Consider the following 22,795-nt stretch of genomic DNA (forward strand, 5'->3'; position numbering starts at 1 on the left):
GAGAGGCCGGGGAGCTGTGTCGGTGGCGTGCTGGACACCGCTGGCCAGGAGGCGGGGCCTGGGCTGTGCTGCTGACGTGGGCGGAGGCCAGCCAGACGCAGGATGGCAGAGCGCAAAGTTAGGTAACTACCTTTTGCCTTATTTGCAGTGTCGTCAGGCAGGTTACTCAGGAAGTGTAATCAGTTACTCATTACTCCTTTAAAAAGTAATACAACTACAACTTTACTTATTACTTGGTATCAAGAGTAGTTAGTTACGTTACTCGTTACTTTTACTATATTATTACTTTTGCTAGCCCCCCTTCCTTCCAAAAAAAGTGACATACAGCCTGTTTAGCCAGCTCCTTTTAGAACTGAATCCACCTTATTGGAGCAATAATTAACCTTACAGGAGTCAACAATCAGCCAAACTGCATACTTTTTAAAGTTACTTGGATTAGTAACTGTAATATTATTACTGTTTTGGAAATTATAATCCCTTACACTACTCATTACTGGACAAAGTAATATATTACAGTAGTAATATTACGGAGTAATATATTACTGCCCAACACAACACTGTTGATTTGTTTAGCATAATACAGAGGCGCCAGAGTGTGGGGAATACGTCGGTGTCTCTTACAGCATATACTGTACTAATATACTGTGTGTGTGTGTGTGTGTGTGTGTGTGTGTGTGTGTGTGTGTGTGTGTGCACTTGGGAATCCTACTTGTGTGCGAGTCCGTGGATGTTATGTGCCTGCCATTTGCATGGCTTGCGTGGGTGCCATGTATGCATGGCTCTGTGCACGCATGCCATGTGTGCGTTTGTGTGCCTGCGTGTGTTTGTGTCTGTATTTTGATCCTCCTTGCAGCCTCCCGGCTAAGCTGATTAATGGGGGCGTGGCAGGCCTGGTGGGTGTGACATGTGTGTTTCCTATTGACCTGGCCAAGACCCGCCTACAGAACCAGCAGGGCGCCCAAGTCTACAAAGGAATGTGAGTAGCCCACATTCAAACATACAGACAGACCATGTTCTTCAAAGTCCAGCATTTAGATCCTTTGGATACACAGAGACAGAGATGAGAACTTTAACTTTGATTTGTCATCGCTGTACTTTCTGATATCTTCTAATAGAGACACTGCATAACGCGTGATCATTCAGAAGCCACGCCCAAGACGGGGGAAAACAGAAACCCCCCCCCTCCAATCCTGGCGTTCTCCTATGTCACGTGCATGGTTGCGTGTTGCACAAAAATATCGTATATACGGAAGATGAACACTCCAACTCACTTCTTTGACAGCTAGATCCACATTTTTCTTCTCGCCAATTCTCAATGGCTTCCTTGTTTTGCTCAGGAGTACAAAAAAACTTTAACTGGTGATTTTTTACATTTGTTTTCTGCGCAGCCCACCACACAACAGCTTTTAGCTATGTTTAATTCAAGGAAAATGACGCTGGTGTGTGGAAATGAACGGAGCTTTTCCCCCGTGATGGGCGTGGCCTATTTCATGCAGTGTCTCTATAAGAATGAGAAGTGTCCGTGTGTGAGCAGAATTTTGTCCGGCCACAGCTATGCCGTTTTATGTGCGATCGGGCTGAAACTTCAGGAAGTGTAAAGAAAGAGCACCCGTGCGGGTGACCTGACGCAGACGGATCTTTAAAATTAATTGCCCTAATTACCTAATGATGTGATGTCACTTGAGCAATGATGACGTCACTGATGTCATCAGTGATGATGTCATCAGTGGGGGGCTTGGGGTCCAACTCCCACGGGTCCACTAGTGATGATGATCAAATCACTCTCTATTCATTTACAACTTCAACATTTATCCGATCAGGGAAGAAGTATCGAGATACGCATATCCTTTTTCAAGTCCTGTTCAAAAGGGCAGCATAAGTTAAGTTAAGTTAAGTTAATACAGGAAACAGACTCAAAATCTCAGCATCCTGATTAGAACTGGTTTTAAACATGGGCTCTAGGGTTAACCGCATTCTAATTTGAACTAGAAACGAGTTGAAATGGTTCAGATTTCCAGGTCTCACATAATTGTCAGATGAATCTCAAAGGGTGGCGCAGCACAGCACACTCTTCCCATATTTGGTCTAAAGTTTATACAAAACACAGTCATGGGATTCCAGTGTGTTTTGTTCATGGAGTGGCCGTATCTTGGACAGTACGGTCAATTCTGCTGGACTAGCACAATAACTTTGAAATGTTTTGTGCATTGCCTTCACTAAATTATTTCACATCTGACAAATGTTCACATGAACGGACTAAATAGTAGTCATTTTATACTCCATTAACTCATCTTGTAATTAGCTTTGGATACATCCAAACAGAATCAAATGGAGCAGAGGCAGAGAGACTCCGTGTCCTTAAAAGACCCCGGGGGTTTCTAAGGGCACATCTGGTGAGCATCAGTATTGCTGCTTGATGGGGCGCGGCAGTCATAGGTTCAGCAGCATAAACATTTCCAGACTATGGTTTTCCACTATGAGTCAGAGATGGGAAAATAGCTTTGGTCACTCGGATATTTTTAGGCCCGCTTATGAGGCTGAATAGGTTTGCTCTTTGCCAAGAGAGACAGAGTTTATCTACATGTCTGCTCACACAATCTCTATCCAAGCTTGGTGTTTGTTGCTGGGACACAGTATTGTAGCTGTTGGGTGTTTGTTTGGCTGAAGGGCGATGCCTTGACATCTGATCAACTCATGGTGTATTTAGGTCAAAGCCTCACTGGCCATGATGCTTTTGGATGATGCATAACAGGAAAAGGTCTGGAGAGTAGAGTGGACATGGGTCCCCCCTCTTCTGTGCAAGGTGGTGCCGTATGGTATAGCAGTGATACTCAACTGGCGGCCCGCGGGCCACATGCGGCCCGCGGGCGCCCCCTGTGTGGCCCGCAATAGAATTGAAAAAAAAAAGAAAAAGAAATTGTAGGCCCTACAGTGCACCTGAACGCAGCATGCAAGATACCCACTGAATAAGTGTCCAAATGTTCATGTCATTCTGGCCAATACTCCACTTCTGTTATAGCATTTCAGTCTGGAATATGGAATATCTTTCAATAATCTATGATTTAGCTGCTAAATTTTCAAATACCGCCGTCTGCTCGCTACCCAGGCACTTATGTATGTACTTAACCTAACTAACTATCCGGTGTGCACAACATTGTCAGACTAAACTCCGGCTGACACCCCAAAAACCTACAATCCGCTACAGAAAAATTTATATTGATTGTTTATTAACTGGCCCCTGGCCTTCTATCATTTCACGAAAGTGGCCCCCGGGCAAAGCAAGTTGAGTATCCCTGTAGTATAGTATAGTATAGTATAGTATAGTATAGTATAGTATAGAACATGAGCATTGTTCTGGTGTAGTGGTATTGTGGGACACATTTATCTGATTCAGAAGGTTTTCTTGCCTGAAAATCTCACTCCTTTCTTTTGTGTTGAAAGGCTGGACTGCTTGGCTAAGACGGTGCGCTCGGAAGGCTATTTTGGATGCTACAGAGGTATTTGCATTTCTAATAATCTAATTTATAAGAAACCATTCTACAGCTATTCTTTACTATGAGCTTAATCTGTTGTTTCAACTATTTCAATCTTCTTCTTTTTGATCATTGCAACTGTATAGAGAGGCAAAGTGACCGCCTACTTCCTGCTTCAGCACTGACTGTACCAGAGATTTTTATCCACCCTTTATTTTCCCATAGACATTATGTAAAATGCTTATAAAAATAGTTTTACTTCGTCAAACCAAACGGTTCAGCTATATTTAGAATCGGGATAGACCATAGAACATTTCACTCGGACCAAAACCTAAAAAAACTACATCGAAAACATATTTTCTTTAAATCCGCAATTGTATTAAGTTTTGGTCCAAGTTAAATGTTATGTGGTCTCTCCTGTTTCTAAATATATCTGAACCGTTTGGTTTGAACAAGTAAAACTATTTTTATAAGCATTTTATGAAATGTCTATGGGAAAATAAATGGCAGAAGAAAATCTCTAGTACAGTGCTGAAGCAGGAAGTGAGCTTCCACTTTGGCTGTCTATAGTAGTGGCATTGTGCCAGGGAGAAGGGCCTGTAAGCTGCACTGTTAGCTTGGCATTGTGCCAGGGTGAAGGGCCTGTAAGCTGCACTGTTAGCTTGGCGTTGTGTTTGTGTGGCTTAGTGGAAGCTGTGTCACTTCAATCCCTCACCCTATTTGCCCTATCCAGGCGCAGCAGTCAATCTCACTCTGGTCACGCCGGAAAAAGCCATCAAACTGGCTGCTAACGATGTCTTCAGACAGAAGCTCTCCAAGAACGGGTAACTGCGCTTTTTGAAGTGGGGAAATCTTTAGTCGCTGCACTGTTCAACGTAAACATTTGAAGTTCATTTGACCTGGGAAAATATATTCAAGAATGTTTACAAGAAATAATGTGAAAGCAATCTGCTGTATACTATCAGATCTTTTTGGAAGTTGATTTCATTTATTATTAAATGATTATTTATTATTATTTAATTAAATTATTTATTATTTTCAGTAAAACAAACTGATCAACTGAGAGTGGAGCAAATAATAATCCACAACTAAGACAGTACGCACGATTTGGGGTGGGTTGTGTGTGTGTGTGTGTGTGTGGGGGGGGGGGTGTAAATGTTCTTATTCACCTTACGTAGAAGAGACAGTTTGGCTTGAGAGACTAACAGGAAGTGTAAAGACAATCGGAAAACACATTGTGTTTACACTTCCTGTGGCAGAGCTTATCTCCTCAGCCTGCTTCCAGTGAGTCACTATAGCTTTGACCAGAGAGACGATTTGAGCAGGTAAACCAGCCGGCGTTTTGAACAGGATGTCGTAATACAAACGGGTCAAGTGGGCGGGGCTACATAAGGTGAATACTCTATCATAAAAGGGGGGGCCTGACAGAAAAAGTTTGGGAGCCACTGTCTTGTACTGACATAGGCCTAGTTATGAGGGCTACTGGTGATGAAGGCATGTATCTGTCACTGACAGGCACCTGCCGCTGTGGGGGGAGATGCTGGCGGGGTGCGGGGCCGGCACCTGTCAGGTGATCGTCACCACTCCCATGGAGATGCTGAAGATCCAGCTGCAGGACGCCGGAAGGCTGGGTGAGCTCAGCTGCTCAGTGTATTGAATAATCTCGTCAATAGCTACCCCCCCCCCCTCACAGCAAACAATACTAGACTTAATTTATCCATTTGAATGTGTTTTAAAAGGTTGCCTGGAAATGTCTGGAAAAACCTTATTTAGGAAGTGAAAGGATGAAATTGGATGAAAGGCATGATGCCACCCATCCTTATGAGTGTATGAAATGCAACCATCTGGTCTCTCCTTATTCCCAGGGTAGTTATGGAAAACCAAAGCTTAGCTACCCACCTTCGATTACAGAAGTACAACAACAAAATCACTCACTGTGATGTGGGCACAGCAGCAGCATCTCTGTGTTCTATTTCCGAGCTGCGTGTCTCTGTCCCCCCAGCTGCCCAGAGGTCTGTCCCCTCTCCAGCTGCTCCTGGTACTCCTGGCCCCGCTCCGTCGTTGGCGGCCCCTGCTCCCCCCCGCCGCTCGGCCACCGGCATCACCATAGAGCTGCTGAAGACGCGCGGCCTGGCCGGCCTCTACAGGGGGGCGGGCGCCACTCTGATGAGGTCAGACACATTATTCACCCACTTTCTCATTTAGGTTCTTTTTTCTTTTTTTTTTGTCTTTCTTTGCTTTCCCTTCCTTTTTGGAGAATAAGCTCATAATAAAGAACTAATGCGTGTAAACATTTACTGTACTATATACATACAGTATATATAAGCACTATACTGTAGATACTCAGAAAGAGACACATGCTGATAACACACATATCAGTGTTGTAGTCAAGTCACTAGACCTCCAGTGCAAGTCGAGTCTCGAGTCCCCAGTGTTTGAGTCCAAGTCATCAAAGAAGAGTCAGAGTCGAGTCTGAGTCAAGTCCCCATTACCCGAGTCCATGTCCGGAGTTAGCTACTGAACATGAGTGTGAATCCACATGTAGGTGGAACCCGCGTGCCTGCCCTTGCACAAAATTGAATAATGCCAGAAGATTAATATAGCTATCAATATCTTATGCCAAGTTATTAGGGTCTATTACAAAATAAATAACATATACAGTCATACACAGCAGCGCAAGAAGAGTATACTGTTATAAATCTGATTTAAAATAACCTTTAACTGACCCAGGTTGAACTTGGCCACCATATTTGGACACCATACCTTTGAAAGTATCAAGTACATGATCAGGCACAATTCTCTCTCTCTCTCTTTCTCTCTCTGTCTGTCTGCCTGTCACTCTCTCTCACTGTCTCTTTCTCTCTCTAGAGACTGGCTAGACAGGTCTGTCTCTCCCTCCTTCCGTTGAACTCATTGAACTATCATCACTGTGTTAATAAGTTGATTTTGGATTGCAGTTAATTTCATTGACTAAAATGGCCTGCATTTATATGGTAAATGGCCTGCATTTATATAGCGCTTTTATCCAAAGCGCTTTACAATCAGTAGGTAGTCTACATTCACCCATTCATACACCGATGGCGGCAGGCTGCCACGCAGGGTGCCTACACACCATCGGGAGCAAGGAGGGTTAAGTGTCTTGCCCAAGGACACAACGACAGCAGCTGGGAGGGAGCGGGGATCGAACTGCCAACCCTAAAACTAAAGCTTGACTAAAACCACCCTTTTTCACTGACAAAAACGAGATGTTAACTAAATAAAAACAAAGTTGTGATGACAAAAACTATGAGGAAACCTATTGATATTTTCATCAACGAATAAAAACTAGATGAAGAGAGGGACGAATTGGGAAGAGATCCAATCAGAAGAGAAGAAGTTACACAGATAAATGTCTGCATTGCACATTCAAACCTTAATACCATTCCACGACAACAGATTAGTAGATCTTTCCAATGAGTTTGGAAATTCTAGAGAAACATTTAAATAATGCATTACACTATAACTAAGCCCGTTAGATTTTAGTCGACTAAATCTAACCTAGATTTATTCGACTAAAATCTTACATTTAGTCAAGTCAACTAAAACTAGACTAAAGCTAAAACGTTTCGGAAATATGACTAAAACTAAATGGCGTTTTAGTCAAAAGACTTTACTGACTAAAACTAAATCAAGATTTGCTGTCAAAATGAACACTGTTGGATTGCGTAAGTCAGGGCTATTCAACTAAATTGTTCAGGGGGCCACATTGTCAGAAACCCGGGGGCCGGACCGTTCCCCGAGCCATTATATAATGTGCCACCACATTTTCGCAGCCGCGCTGGAACTATTATTAAGTAGGGGGTGCTGTAAGGAATGGAATCTCAACGCTGCAAAATTTGATGTTTTTGGGACTTTTATCCATATTTAGAAGAATATTTAATTTTAAATTAACATTAGGATTATACTGTTGTGATCTCATTATTCAGTATCTTCTCCTTTTCTATTATTAGTATTAGTATTAAATACTGAGTATCTCATGAAAAACTATTAATATTGCATCTTTTGTGTTTAGCTCCGTCTCACAGCATTGTAACATTGTAGTGCAGCAAGAAAGGAAAACTACTGTAAACATTTGAACCATATTTCTTGTTTAGAACCTATAGCTAGCAACATCACACATCTCCTGAAACACCATTTATAATGCATATTTCTTGATTAGCTACATCACATCGCCATCTCCTGAAAAACAATAATATTGCACCTTTCTTGTGGCTACATCACAGCATCTACTGAAAAACATTTATAGTGGATCGGACTTGTTTAGTTCACTTTAGATTCACATCACATCTGGGAAACAACCAGTCGAGTGTAATAAGTAAATGAGGTTTAATTGTAAAAAAAAAAAAAAAAAATCTAAAAAAATCTAAAAAAATAAACAATTGGGGGGGCGGGGGGGGACTCATTCGCGGGCCGGTCGGACCCGCGGGCCGCCAGTTGAATAGCCCTGGCGTAAGTCATCACTCATCAATAAAAGCCTGCAGCCATGTCTGGCTGCTGTCCTGCAGTTCAATGAGGGCATCTCTCTCTCTCTCTCTCTCTCATCTTCACCCTCTCCTGCTCAATTTTTTGTTCCAGTTCTGCCTCAGTCCCTTCCACTGTCTCTCTCAGTCAAGTCACATATATCTCAAGTCCAAGTCAAGTCTTGAGTCCCCATTGTCCGAGTCACCGAAGTAGTCAGACACAAGCATGGCAACACACATGCGTTGACAGAGGTAAAAAAAAAAAACAGCCTTTATCAATTAACAAGTCAGAGTCCTCGACTCCAACTTCCGAGTCCGAATGGATGAATGAGTCCAGGTCCAAGTCTGAGTCGTCAGTGCTCAAGTCCAAGTCAGTAGTCCTGAAAATGTGTCCAGGATTCTGACCAAGTGGAGTCGGACTCGACTGCAACACTGCCTGTAACACACACAGGTCTGCTCTGTCAGTCTCTCTGAGCACCTCTGTTTCCCAGCTCACTCAACCTAAACTCTGCTTCCTCTTCCAGGGACGTCCCGTTCTCTATGATCTACTTCCCACTGTTTGCCAACCTGAACGCGCTGGGCCCGAGAGGGGCGGGTCCGGGCCCAGGCAGCCGGGGCGAGGCGCACCACCAGGCCCCGTTCTTGCAGTCCTTCACGGCGGGCTGCACCGCTGGATCAGTGGCAGCTGTGGCTGTTACACCGCTGGATGGTGAGAGCGGGGGGAGGGAGAGAGGCAGAGGGAGAGAGATGTAGCCTGGGTAAACCCAGCCTCCACGTGACCTCTATCTATGCGCTCTCAGTCACAAAGAGAGTGACTGAGAGCGCATAGATAGAGGTCACGTGGAGGCTGGGTTTACCCAGGCTAAGAGAGATGGGGTGTGGGGGGTTGCATGTGCATGCAAATATTTAAAAGTCTAGCTTTCCTTTGATGATATATTTCAACTGACAAGCATTCAGTCATCACTGTGTTGATGTAATGCAGTTATGTTTATGTCATCTATTCCTGTGTGAAATGCCTACACAGTGATAAAGACGCGCCTACAGACCTTGCAGAAGGGGGAGGGGGAGGACTCATACAGAGGAATTGTTGACTGCACACGGTAAGATGATGGCCTAAGATACAATAACATGTCATCCGTTGATATTCACCGAAGTGTATCAAGCCTCCTCACTAGGCCTGGGCGATATGGGGAAAAGAGCATGTATCACAATATTTTTGACCAAATACCTTGAACTCAATATTGTGACAATATTGTAGAGATGACTATTTTTGCTTTCACAAAATACTTAAATGAGATTTTTTGATAAATAATCATCTGTAATGTGGATATCATGACTAAGTGGGTAAAGGCAAATAAGAGAACAGCTAGAACAGTCTGGTAAGTTCAGAAAATTAAATTAAATTAACTACTACCACTTTACTTTTTCTTTATGTGGCTTTTAATGTTCTTTCCTTTTGATCACTTTTATATGCTTATGTTTTTACTCTGTAGCACGTTGAGAGTTATTTCAAATGAAAAGTGCATTACCAATTAAGTTAATCAATTAAATTAATTAATTAATTAAATTATTATAGTGCAGCCTTTAAAACCAGGAGTAAAAGACAACACTTGTGACACATCACGATATTACAATATCCAAAATCTAGTCTCATATCAGATATCAATATAATATTGATATATTGCCCAGCCCTACTCCTCACTATTTCTCCCCTCCTTTCGTCCTCAGGCGCATCATGAGGCGGGAGGGCCCATCGGCATTCCTGAAGGGGGCGACGTGTCGTGCTCTCGTCATCGCTCCCCTCTTTGGCATCGCGCAGGGCGTCTACTTCCTCGGCATAGGGGAGACGGTGCTAGAGTTTCTGGGATAGCGGCGCTTGGCACTGGCGGTTGCGGTGGTGCCGTTGTCCCTAATCTGATAATTTGCTGCGTTACTTAGCAGCGAATGAACAGATCAGTCAGCCCCAACTGAGTGGGCGGTGACTATACAGAGAGAGAGAGAGAGAGAGAGAGAGAGAGAGAGAGAGAGAGAGAGGTCACAATCAGCTAACCAAATGAGATAAGAGGGGGAAAAAGAATGGTGAGAGAGGAGGCTCAAATGACTAACATGTGGACCAAAGGTTCACACTAATCATGATTCTATAGATTTTTACATGCTGTCAACAGGGTTCTATAGGTTCATCAGGGTCCTGTGTATGTGCGGGGCTCAACATTCAGGGTTGATTTTGAGAAATTGCCAATCAATTCTTGGCCTTTGTTTGCCATCAGTGGCAACCACTTTTTAACATGAAAAATAAGCTTGCCTCTGCCACTTGCCTCTGACACTGGAGACCGCGGGTTCACGTTCCAGAGTGTTCAAAGTCATTTCAACCGTAACCCAAACCATGTTTTATTTGAGTTTTAAAATTAAGCGACATTTAGTTTCAAATTTACGTTGAGAGGTTTTCAAAATTAACCAACATTTTAGACTCAAATTGACATTGCATACTAGTATCTTAATTACTCAAGATATAAGGTGACTTAAAATGGCATTATGGCAACAATATTTTCAGTTTCAGCAACCAAAAGCTGATGCCTGGTTGCCAACCTGGCAACCACTTTTATTAAAAGTTAGTGTTGAGCCCTGATGTGTGTGTGTGTGTGTGTGTGTGTGTGTGTGTGTGTGTGTGTGTCCTCTGGTTTACCAGGCTGTGTGTGTGTGTGTGTGTGTGTGTGTGTGTGTGTGTGTGTGTGTGTGTGTGTGTGTCTGAGGTAAGGCGAGAGCTTGTTGTTTGAGTTGTTTGAGACCACTGACAAAAATTGCCAAGCAATCACACCATGATGTCTGGTGGTGTGTGACAAAGGAACTATGCATCATCCAACTGCAGGTGACAAATTCCCTTTTAGATGAAGCAAAAGCTCATTATGTTTTAGATTAGAACCTTTGATTCAATTGCATGTCTGAGCATGAATTGAGAATTTGTCTTGAATTCAGATGCCAATCATTCAGATTGCAACGCTTGCGTTCGGTCTCTGGGGGAAAGTAGCTTAACCTCCTTCCGCCTCCTCACATCCGTGAGTTCGGAAGTTGTAATCTTGGATTCCTTCACTGGAGTGTGAGGTGCTGCCTGCCAGTGACTCTTATGGTCTTTTGCTAATCTGCTGGTAATGCTTTAATCCTAGTCTGCGTGTGCTGTAGTGTAACCTAACAAACAGCTCTCCCTGCGTATAGGCCACAGGTTAGACTGCCGGCCACTCTCTCGTGGCCTTGACTTCCGCTCCCCCGCAGCTCGGAAGAGCTTAAACCAAAGCCCTGAGAAGCCTAGGGCTGCATTTACTGCTTAGTTTAACCTTTTTTTAAACTGTTGCTTTGAATGACGTGCGCACAATGATAATAATAATAATAATAAAAAAATTCAATTAAAGCCTTATCTTTGCCGATAGTCTCTAGCACATAAATCATCACAACTCGTGTTGTCTTCAAACCGTTTGGTGGAATTTAAGGTGTTGAAATGTTCTTTTTTGCTATTTTTGTCCATCCAATTTAGCGAGGACAATGTTAATTGATAAGACACATGGAACGAGTATGGCACCTTGTCTTGCCAACCGTTTGCCATTACTTACTAAGTCCACTGGGTGGCACTAAAAGCATTTTTTTTATTTTACATTTTTAATGCCACTCATTTTGGTTAAGCTAGAGTACCTAGGTGACTACATGTTTTCCTCATTGTAGTGCAAACAGCCTGAACAGGATAAATGATTTGTTTATAAGCTGTAAATAAAAGATATCTCAAACATGCAAATTTCTCCGTCTCACATTTTTATTACTTTGGTTTTGCATGTTAAGTGCTTCAGAACAATGATAAACATCCATTTGCGCATGCACGCACACACACACACACACACACACACACACACACACACACACACACACACACACACACAGACTTTTTCTCTTACAAGATAAACCATTTGGTTTGCAAACAGACCAGACTCAGTCTGGTGAGTGGTAATATAGTCCACAAAATATGTAGCATCTTTTGAGCTAAATCAAATGGAATGGGACAGTCTCTCTAGTCTTGGGCAGAGATGGGAAGTAACTAATTACAAATACTTTGTTACTGTACTTAAGTAGGATTTTGAGGTATCTGTACTTTACTGAGTATTTATTTTTCTGACAACTTTTTACTTTTACTGCCATTTTAACACAAATATCGGCACTTCCTACTCCTTACATTTTCAAAACAGGCTCGTGACTTTAGTTTTAATGCACAACAGAGAAAAACGATGTAACGTTGTTTGTCTCTCTCGTCTCGCGCTCTCCCAGCTTTCACGCATTATGTGCACCTTTTTTGATGGAAAAACCATATCACACAAATTAATAATCAAAGTACAGTCTTTATCTTAAAACACGTTTGGAGGCGATCTTTTAAGTTGAATAGTCTTCTAATAATATTAATGTGAGTTTTTTTTTTTTTTTTTACTTTTAGTTGAGTAAACAAGTTGAATCAGTGTTTCTACTTTTACCTTCTTTTTTTTTACAGAAGTAACTGTAAAAATGTGTGTACTTTTCTCATCTCTGGCCTTGGGGCAAAGTCTGAAGATGTAAAAAGGTAATAAAAAAAAGAATGAAGAAGAAGAAGAAGCAGCAGCAGAAGAAGAAGAAGGCAGGCAGTCAGGCACATAAATGGATGTGAAAGTGCACTTGTTGGGTATCATTCAATCCACCTGAAGGAAAACGCAAACAAATATGTGAACGTCCATAGCATCGCATTAAAAGTGGACGTTCTTTGAGCGTGATGACGAGGGGGCGACTGTTGACTTGCTCAGTACAGTGATATAGCCATGGGTCCCTGTGGTCACCTGGTGTGTCCCACCTGCGTCCACGCCGTACCGCTCCGCTCCGGACACATCCTGTGTTAGTCTGTGAACTTGCGGTTGGGGTTGGCACCAAACAAGGCCTCTCTGATTTCAGGCATCATCTGTCAGGTTGGGAGAGGATGTAAAGGGAATAGAGGGGTTTTAACTTGACAACAGAAACATTCTAAATTGCCACTAGCTTTACTTCCTGTCAGGGTGTTTCCTAATACAATAGCTGACAGGAAATAAGCTAGGTTTCAAATTAAGCAATAAGCCCCAAGCGGGGGTCACTTATGGCTTGGCTCTATCCATGACAATGTATATTTCTATTTTTGTCTGGCAGTTAAATGGTTGGCTCTCCAGTATTGCAGGTGTACACTGGTAATAACTCTCCTTCAAATAGGGATGCACAGTCGCACACTGCAGCAGCTGCCCTTTGCCTATCTCATACATTCTCAGATTGCAATACTTTGCTGTTGTTTTGTCTATGCAATGTAATATATATATATATATATATATATATATATATATATATATCTATCAGTGATCCTCACTATTTCTTCGATGAGAGCCGCACTGGCAGGACAAAGTCAATAGGAGAGCCAGTTTTACCGCAAAACACCAAAAGCCACCCCAACCAAGCACATCTGACTACCATTTTTTTGTTTTATTGTTTTCCACACACACACACACACACACACACACGAGTTTCCCCTAGAAAATCCTTCAGGCCTGGAGGGATTTCGAAACGTACCCCGACCGCAACGGTGGGGGCCGTCGCTGGGCGACGCTGAAGTTTTAGCTAACCTGTTCACATTTATGTTCGCAATGGCATCCCAAGTATCATCATACTATTATGGGATGCGATGCGAACAGTTGTATTATGGGATGTGCGTTTCCCAGGCAACGACACACGTTGACACGTTTTGGAACAGCGCTGCACGCTGGCACAATACTCCTAAAAGCAAAATGCTTATTGTTTTGAATGATTTGGCACCTTTTATTACTGTCAACACCAGTATTGTTGTATTGTAATAATATGCCATAAAGGTTTATTGAAATTTTGGGGAGAGCAGGGGGGGGGGGAATCTTTAAAAAAAAAAGTTTTTTTTTTTTTTGCAATTTCTTAGAGCCGCCAACTAAAGCTCCGAGAGCCGCCATCGTCTCGCGAGCCGCGCAATGAGGAACTAGGATATATATATATAATGACATTTTCATTTCATTATATATATATATATATATATATATATATATATATATATATATATATATATATATATATATATATATAAAATCACATTTTCATTTTATACATTAAAAAGAAAACAGAAGAAGAAAACAAGACGGACCGCTAACTAACTTCCTGGTTACCAGAGGAGCTGGCTTAGCAACCAATAAACAAGCATGACTATCTATGGTTTATGAGTCATTTATGAGAATTTTCAGCACAGCAATAATGCATCTTTGACAGCTTTGCTGGAACTACCTGTTGTATAATCACAGCAACGTCTCAAACTCAATGAACCCTCCTCAGGCAAACACTCGCACTATAATGCTTGACAAAGACCAGCTGACGTCAAAACGTTGCTTGTTGAGTAAACCACTGAGGGAGAATTTCATCCAGTCTCGCCATTTCATCTCAGCTCATGAAATGTAGCCTACTGATTTGGACAGTGCACTACAGCTTGTTATCCTGTACATTAGTGTCGTTTTAAAGATAGCACACTCGTTATACAGTAGATACAGAGATGAAGTGTGAAGTACATGATGGTTAGGGCTGGGTATTGGTTCAAATTTCAAGAATCGATTCGATTCCGATTCACAAGGTTCCGAATCGATTAATCCCGATTCGATTCCGATTCGATTAATTTCAATATCGATTTGGTTAGTGATACTAAAACATGTTTTTTGAGCTGTAACCTGAATACATGACTGTCCAGTTATGTAGCACAGGGCTTCCAACTTTTGCGTCAAGGACCGGTAGATACACGGGAAAAAAAAGTTGCGGACCGGTTGTCAAGTTTTAGTTACACATATATTTACTCACCAGTAGCCTGTACTACGAAGCTAGTTTAATGCCTTATCCGAGTAAGTTTGAGTTTAAACCTGGTTTAGCCGTACTACAAAGCAAGTTAACTTTCAATCACCATGGCAACTGACGCTGCAAAGCTAACCTGGTCGCGACCAGGTTAGCTTCAGAGGATAAGATCAAAATCCATGACAGACCCATATAATCGGCTCTCTGGAGTCACTCACCGTTCATATAAGATCGCCATATGAAAAATAGATTGCAGTCAACTGAGAATATAACAAGAAAAACATTTGTGGCTCTGTAGGCTACATAATTAAATTAAGCCTACTTACCACTTTATGTCTTAACAGCTCAACGATGCGTGGAGAAATATGATCACTATTAATCACCGCGGCGCATATCATGAATGGACCCTCAAATGGAGTGAGGGTGATATTCTCCTACATGCCAGAAAAGCCTATACATATAATATAGATATGGGATAAATATGGATAGCCCCAGCAGTTTTCTCTTTTATAGTAGGCTATTAGGCTTTATACTAGGCTATTTTATATATGAATTATTCGATCAGTGCAACCACACACATGAGTGATAGAGATCATTATTCATTGAGCATGCGTTTCTAAATCTATGGTCTAAATAGGCTTACAGATTGTGGAAATGTATAGACTGAGATTACACATTTACATGTGTTGCTGCTGCCTGTATCAATGCAGCTGTATCAATCGCTGATCAAAGTAAATCAAATGACTGATGTGAATACAAGCTGCTGCCTTAGACAGCCCTTCAGCAGACTATCCAACGCGGATTTTCATTCTGACATTAAATCGCGGATACATTAAATATCCGCTAAAACTCTGATCATGCACTGCGCTTCATTGAACGAGGAAATGGGTGTGGAAATGGGTGTGGGCGTGGATAAACTCAGCTGTTCTTAATGTGATTGGCTAACGCACCTCTTTCGCGTGGACGCGCGCCTGTGCACGAGCGAAAAACGTGCGCGTGCACAGGCAGATCCCAGGTCCACTTACCTAGTAAAAAACCAGCGTCGTAGTATCAGTTAACTAGATAGCTTTGATCCTGTTCAGTCAAACCAGATCAAAGGGACTTATCGCGGATCTGTTAAACTAGTTTCGTAGTACAGGGCTCTGGTGGTGACAAAGGGTAAATAACAGCCTTTTCATCTGTCAATAAAGACACTTTCACAATTATGCACAGTGATTTGATTTCAGCCTATATAATTTCTAAAAGTAGATATTAATGATCGAACATTTCCATTTATGTAGCCTACAGTATTAATGTTTTTGTTTCAACTACAAACATCAACAAATATGGATTTCTGCCTACCCAACCTCTCACATTCACAACCAAAAGTCAGCTACTGGGCTATACTGCCCTCCAGAGGCAAACAGCACAAACTACTTGTGTGTGTGTTTTAAAGGTAAAAGTCATGTTTTTTTTACTTACCGATATGATCAAGTAAAACTTAACCCATACATTCTATTAAACAATATGCTATTCACTTCTACAATATATTTGGCAGAACAGCAGATATAAACATACGATGAGTATGTTTATTTCATTTTTTCACTGCTCGCACTCTTACTATTCTTTCACTTCATCAGTATAGTTGTTTTTTGATTATCTTTTTTTTATCACATGTAACACTAGGCTTGTGAGGGTTGTAAATAAAACACCCTTCTATTCAATAAAAAAAAAGCCTTTCCCCACCTGTTGGGCCATAAGCTCTAGCCTGCTCTCCAAGGTGTTGGCAACCTTGATCTTCCCATTGTCGTTGTACACTTCAACGCCTCCACAGCTGTTGGAATAATGACAAACATACTTATTTCAAACTAGTGGACATGTGGGAGTTAGACCCGCCCTGGAAGTTAGATCCCCCCCTGGTCTGGAACACAGTGGTCTCCAAAGCCTCCAGGACACACTCAAATTCATCATAAATCACTGATGATATCACTTATGTATAGAATTGATGATGTCACCAGTGATCCTTACTACTGTACTGTACAGTCAACCTAGTGACATCATCCAGCAGCACCCTAGTTGGCAAAAAGCTTCACCGGTAGGACGTAGCACGTGGGAGAGATAGACATGTAACATGTTGAAATTAATCATAATCATCTTACATGTCTGATGGAAGAAAACGTTGCTGGTCGATTCTGACGACAATGTTGATCTTCACAGTGTCTTTGTAGATAGGGATGTTTTTATTAACTGCAGCCTGTCAGGCAATAAAACAAAGGCTAATAAAAATTAAATACTACTACCCATCATGAATAACAGACTCGTAGGGTGAACTGTGATTTCCACAGTAACCACAACATACGAAATTGTATTTAGCTCAATCTCACCTGAACCATTTCTACATCTTGCTGACGGCAGCGAATGGTCACTTTAGGTTCCAGCAGTTGGTAGAATCCCTGAGGATAGAGAAGCATAATCTCATGAAATCAAACCTAGTTCACTCATGGAGTTAGTTAACATATATTTGATCACTCTTGAGAGCAGTTCGAGATTTTACCTGAAGGACCAGGCCCTCCAACAGGGTGGAGTACCTTGCTGGGTCCTTGGCAATATCTGAGAGTTGAACACGGGCCTCATTCAACACCTCCTGAGAGAGACACACACAAGGTCAAAGGTCAAAAGCCAGCCTGGAGTAAGAGACCCAAAATGCTGTCATTTGATTGAGTAGATTAAAATGTCATGCACCCAGGGTTGCTCAATCCATATTTATGTCCAACAAGAGCAAGACTCTTATTTGGCTACTAAAGAATCAGTCACATATACATGAAATATATAGGCAGCAGTGTTTCCCCTACCATTCTACAGGCCTGGCGGGCCCGCCAGGCCAGAAAAAAAATTGCAAAAGAAATTGCAAAAAATAAAAAATCCTTAGATGGATCACAAGACTGTTTTCTCATGTGGAATATCTGGTCCACAACTCAATTTAATAGTAAAGCTGATCAAATCAGAGGAAAATATTTCATTTTGAACTCCTCTTCCCTCTTTTTCAAGTTCATAAAAACAAACTGTGTTCAAAAGGCTCTGTCAACAGGCTGTGTCAACGCGGAACGCAATATTCATTAAATAATTTTGGATTTCTGGTCAACATCTTATAGCCCGAATGATCTCCAAAAAATGTATAACAAGCACAGCCTTAACCAACATCTAGCATACATTGTATGCATTCAACAAACATGCACAGACAAGCATGTAGCATATACACATGTAAATACTGTAAATATGAATGAGGAATCTGTACATCCGTCATATACAAGGCTATGCGCTGATTAAGTGAGCGTCTCAAACCGTGATCAGGTCGGCACGAGCCCTCAGCACCTTCAGCCTGGCTTGGTTCAACAGGTTGGACATCTGGCTGCAGAGAGCGGAAGGAAAAGTGAACAAGTAAATTAGTAGCGGCACTGCACCTTTAAATTAAAGTCGAGTAGAAGAAGCTTGTGAATCGTCTGTTCTCGGGCTGAGCTGACGGACGATTGGCAGGCATCTACCACTGTGATGGCACCTCGTCATCCAAATCAATATGAATGCTTTGTTTGCTTCGTTCTCTCTCTCTCTCCGGCGCAACCAAGGACACGTCATGTATGGGTCAACCAAGGACACGTCATGTATGGGTCATGCACAGTCAAGTAACGTGAGGTGTCGCTTCGTCATGGTCTCTAGTTTCCCGGCTGGGTGGTGCTTGGACCTTCGGGCCAATCACAGTGCTCAAACACGGCACATGTTCGTTTCTATGAAGTAGCTCCATTATGAGTGAAGCTTGCTAGGGTGCTGTGTTTCTGCCAGTGTTCGCCTGCTCCAGCAGCCTGTCTGCTGTCTGATTTTCAAGCCACACACAGCCGTCAGCTTCACAATAGTTCCCTGAGAACGCATCACTTTTGTGTACCGGAGTTGTTGTTCTTTGGTTATGTCACTCGCGTCGCCTTCACACCCGCCTGTGTAAAACCTGCCCAAACCACCTTCCACTTCACCAACAACTCACATTTTCTTATGCATTTCAATCTGCTTGTCCTTCTTCTCGTAGTATTCCATGATCTTCACCCGCTGCGTCTGCACCAGGCGACCCTTCTCAATGTTGAACTCTTCCTCCGCCTGTAAACACAGATGGGAAAGAATGTGTCACTGGCTGCAGTAGAAATTTTCACAAACAGCACTCTTGTGACTTTTTTTGTGAGGTTTTAATATGACCTGTAGATAAAAGAGATAAATCGCATTTAATTACCTTAGCATCAATTTCCTCAGCTTTCTCACTGGCTTCCTGCTCAATGAAGGCCATCATGTGCTTGATCTTCCACAACAAGACAACAGAGGGAAAGATGAGCAATGGTTAGTTCACCCTCATTAGTCCCATCAAGTTTAGATATTCTCTAATTAAGTATTTAACATCATTAAACACAAAATAAAGCAGAGTGATTTCTTTCACATGTGAAACTTAGGCTATATAATGTTAGCCTAAGTTTCACATGTGAATATGCTCGAGGCCTCAAGCTTACTAAAGTGGACCACGTGGGAAATAAACAGTAGTCACTGTGCTTGTAAAAGCTGGTTCTGAATGGTCACATATTTCGATATTTAAAAAAAACAGTAGCCCTGGTCACTCAGATTTTTTTTTAACAAATAACCTGGCTTGGCAGGTCCAGCAAGTAGTAGCACACATCCTCTTCCACTCCCTTTGACAGGGAACAACGTACCCTACTAGTTAAGTGTACTTTATTATTACCAGAGGTGCGGAGTAACACGTTTTTTTTACTCCGTAAAAAAAAAAAACTTCTAAGAGTAGTTTAGTTTTTTTTTGCAGAATTTACTCTTACTCAAGTACATTTGCGATAACATATATGTACTTTTACTCCCATTACATTGGGCAACACATGATAGATAGAGTACTTTATTCATCCCCGAGGGGAAATTCTGGTGTTACAGCAGCAGTAGCATCAATGACAGCAACAATGAGAATGGGGGAGAATGGTTCTCCCTGGAACCATCCCACTACTTGCTACTTTTAGCTATAAATAGTTTTTATAATCTGATAATTGGTTATGTTGATGTATGTTTTGAAAACAAGTGAAAAAAATTGTGTGTGGGGTTTCTTATTACTAATAAGCTTAAAGCTAGTGAATTTCTTGTGCCAAAATTGCATTAATTTGTTACACATGTTGTATTTGGGGGGCTGTTAATTTTTTTGAATCACTGTCCAAGCTTCTCCTTGAAGTGATAGTTTTAACATGTATATTGTCATTTAGCTCTTGTATATGGCACCTAACCAACAATATTTGTGCACTGTGGACATAAATGCATATTGTTGTTGTACATTGATGTAATATGGCATCTAGTTACTCACACAAGTTACTAACTACTCGAGTAGTTTTTGAGATACTTTTTTACTATTACTCAAGTACGTAGATATAGGAGTACTTTTACTTGAGTAAATATTTGTTAAGTAACTTTTACTTGAGTGCAGCTTTTGTTTACTCTGCCCACCAATGATTATTAGCAATAGTTAGTTGTTTCAACTTTTCCCATCCTTAACACAGAATGTTATTAAAATGAATAAATCACCATGTTAACACATAGTGGGCAATACTAATTTTCATATGAACAGCTGTTTTTAACACCACAGCATTAGTTAGCTACTGTGGCGTTAAAAACTGCTGTTCATGCTCACGTCAGTGCTGCGCCACTAACTAGCGTTAGTTAGCTAGCAGCTAGCAGGCTATGCGCCTATATTCCCTTAACGTTACCTGTTTCTGTACGTCCGCATCGCTGAGCGCCATGGCTGTTTTCTGTATTTACAACCTGTTTATTTTAAAAATGTTTCTTCAAATCCCTCTCCCTGACAGAGAGTCCAGGTTAACTAAACAGCTGGGAGCAAAAACTTCTCTCTCTATTAAATCAGACAGGAACACAGGATGTAAACAGAACAGCTGCTCTTCTTCTCCTTCTCTGGGGGTTAACGGCAGCTTGCATCCTTAGCGTTGCATTACTGCCACCTTCTGGTGTTAGTTAACTCCAGTGCAGTTTGTCATATTTTTCCCACCAGTCCAGTTCAAACATTTGTAAAACAACAAACAAACAAACAAACAAACAAACAAACAAACAAACAAACAGGTGTATTAACATTATTACTTGAAAAAAACTGTGTGCCCACATGTTCTAACAATAAATGTAAGCATAGACTACGCTTTCATTTAGAGCCCTGATCCAATTAAAATGTGGCCAAGAACTATCAGTTCATGTTTGTTTTCAAAAGAATCACAAACCCGGGTCCTGTATTTTCCTGATGATTAAAATCCCAAAGGGAAACATGAGTTAAATAACGAGGAGAGTCAGGTGAATGTATGTATCTATGTCTTAGTTATTATACTGCTCAGGTGGGCTATCTCGTCAAAAGGGCCTTTCTGCGAGGAGTTGGCATGTTCTCCCTCCCCTGGGGTTCCTCCATATAACCCCCCACTAAATACATGCAGAAGATGGTCATCTGACCAACGGTGGTTGGAAGAAGTTGGTCCCTGGGCCCTTCACTGCAGCTGGCCACTGCTCCTGGCCTGAACCATGGAAGATGAGCCAGGATGGGTCAAACGCGGAGGACACATTTCATGGTGACTCCAAAGCATCATGTGTGTGTGTGTAGTGTGTACAGGCCGCCATGCACGTGTGTGCATGACACAATGGTGTTTGTGACAAATAAAGACATGACATAATGACAAAGGTAAATGTCCACAATGTCTTTCAGATAGACTAATTAGAGCATAAGATACATTAAACTTTAAAGGATAACCCAAAAATGAAAATTCAGTCATTATCTACTCACCGCCATGCCAGAAGGTCGGGAGAGATTTCCAGGGAAACAGAGTTACAAGATTCTCCAAAACAATTGAAGTGAATGATGACCAACTTTCTAACGTAAAAGAAACAAGGGAGAGAGAAAAGGATCAGCTTATTCCCAACTGTAATCGGCTTAATCAAAAAGGCCTTCTAAAAAATACCTTCTAATTTGTGTGTATATTGTATATATTGGACTGCACTTTTTGATTTTTAATATTTGTATCTCTTGATTTGTCTTCTCATTATTGATGCTGACTGCTACACTGCACACTTAGTGTTATAGAAAATTGTATCAGACTCACACACTATGGTTTAGTATATATCCCCCCTTAAAGCTTTTGGTTATTCATTTAAATACATACACACATAGCCTATCCTCATAAACATGCTGTACTCTCCTCCTGTCTGTATTGTCCTTTCCCTAGCCTAGGATAACAGCCACTATTTTGACTGTATTTAAGCCCTGGCCTCTGTACCACTGTGTCTCCACATTATCTCTGATGCTTTCATCCAACGCAATGTAACCTCTGTGCCACACAACCTACTGTGACTATATGCCTCTGTATTTACTTATCTATCATGATGTCAGACCATAAAATCTTATTAAATATATTCAAGTAAGCCAAATCTCTGACTGAAGGACTCTTTACTTTAATTTATTCTGTATCACTTACACAAGTCAAATTCCTTGTATGTAATCTGATTACCTACTAGGGCTGTACCCCAATCAGAATTCTGTCAGTCGAATCGGATTTGGTTGTTCAATACGAATATTCGACTATTCTTTTCTTTTCTTTGTTCTTTTTAATATGACTATCTGGAAATCAGAAAATCCATTGGCATGAGCTGTTTTGAAAATGTATTTTATTTTTTTAAATAGGGACTTGGTTTTATGGTTTATTAATAGGCTGATACTTGTACCAGAATAGGCTATATATCACAAATCACAATCTATTGGGAGAAACCAAGCAATTTTATGTAAAGTCAGACATTCAGCACGTTACATTAGATTCCTTTCTTCAATCCAGTTAGCATAAGATCTGGGCTGACTGTTTTATTCTATTATCCTGAACCTTCAAGTAGCCTATATTCAGT

At 41.4% G+C, this 22,795-nt stretch overlaps 2 protein-coding genes across 2 annotated transcripts; one reads left to right on the forward strand and one right to left on the reverse strand.

Annotated features, from left to right (window-relative positions):
* Positions 1–4: 4 nt before the first annotated feature.
* slc25a18 (solute carrier family 25 member 18) lies at positions 5–10,006 on the forward strand. The gene is made up of 9 exons (XM_083654901.1): positions 5–122; positions 854–976; positions 3,442–3,497; positions 4,207–4,297; positions 4,989–5,104; positions 5,476–5,644; positions 8,497–8,681; positions 8,997–9,072; positions 9,701–10,006. The coding sequence occupies exons 1-9, from the start codon at positions 103–105 to the stop codon at positions 9,840–9,842; spliced, it is 978 nt and encodes a 325-aa protein (XP_083511027.1). The 5' UTR covers positions 5–102; the 3' UTR covers positions 9,843–10,006.
* A 2,371-nt stretch (positions 10,007–12,377) lies between these two features.
* On the reverse strand, positions 12,378–20,785 carry atp6v1e1a (ATPase H+ transporting V1 subunit E1a). The gene is made up of 9 exons (XM_083654914.1): positions 20,617–20,785; positions 19,101–19,166; positions 18,861–18,970; positions 18,170–18,236; positions 17,382–17,471; positions 17,212–17,280; positions 16,987–17,081; positions 16,574–16,661; positions 12,378–12,932 (listed from the first exon to the last, which is right to left on the reverse strand). Exons 1-9 carry the CDS (start codon positions 20,647–20,649, stop codon positions 12,870–12,872), a joined length of 681 nt encoding a protein of 226 aa, XP_083511040.1. The 5' UTR covers positions 20,650–20,785; the 3' UTR covers positions 12,378–12,869.
* Between the last annotated feature and the right edge of the window lie 2,010 nt (positions 20,786–22,795).

The sequence above is a fragment of the Poromitra crassiceps genome, assembly GCF_964638095.1.
Source record: "Poromitra crassiceps genome assembly, chromosome: 18".
Lineage (NCBI taxonomy): Eukaryota > Metazoa > Chordata > Actinopteri > Beryciformes > Melamphaidae > Poromitra > Poromitra crassiceps.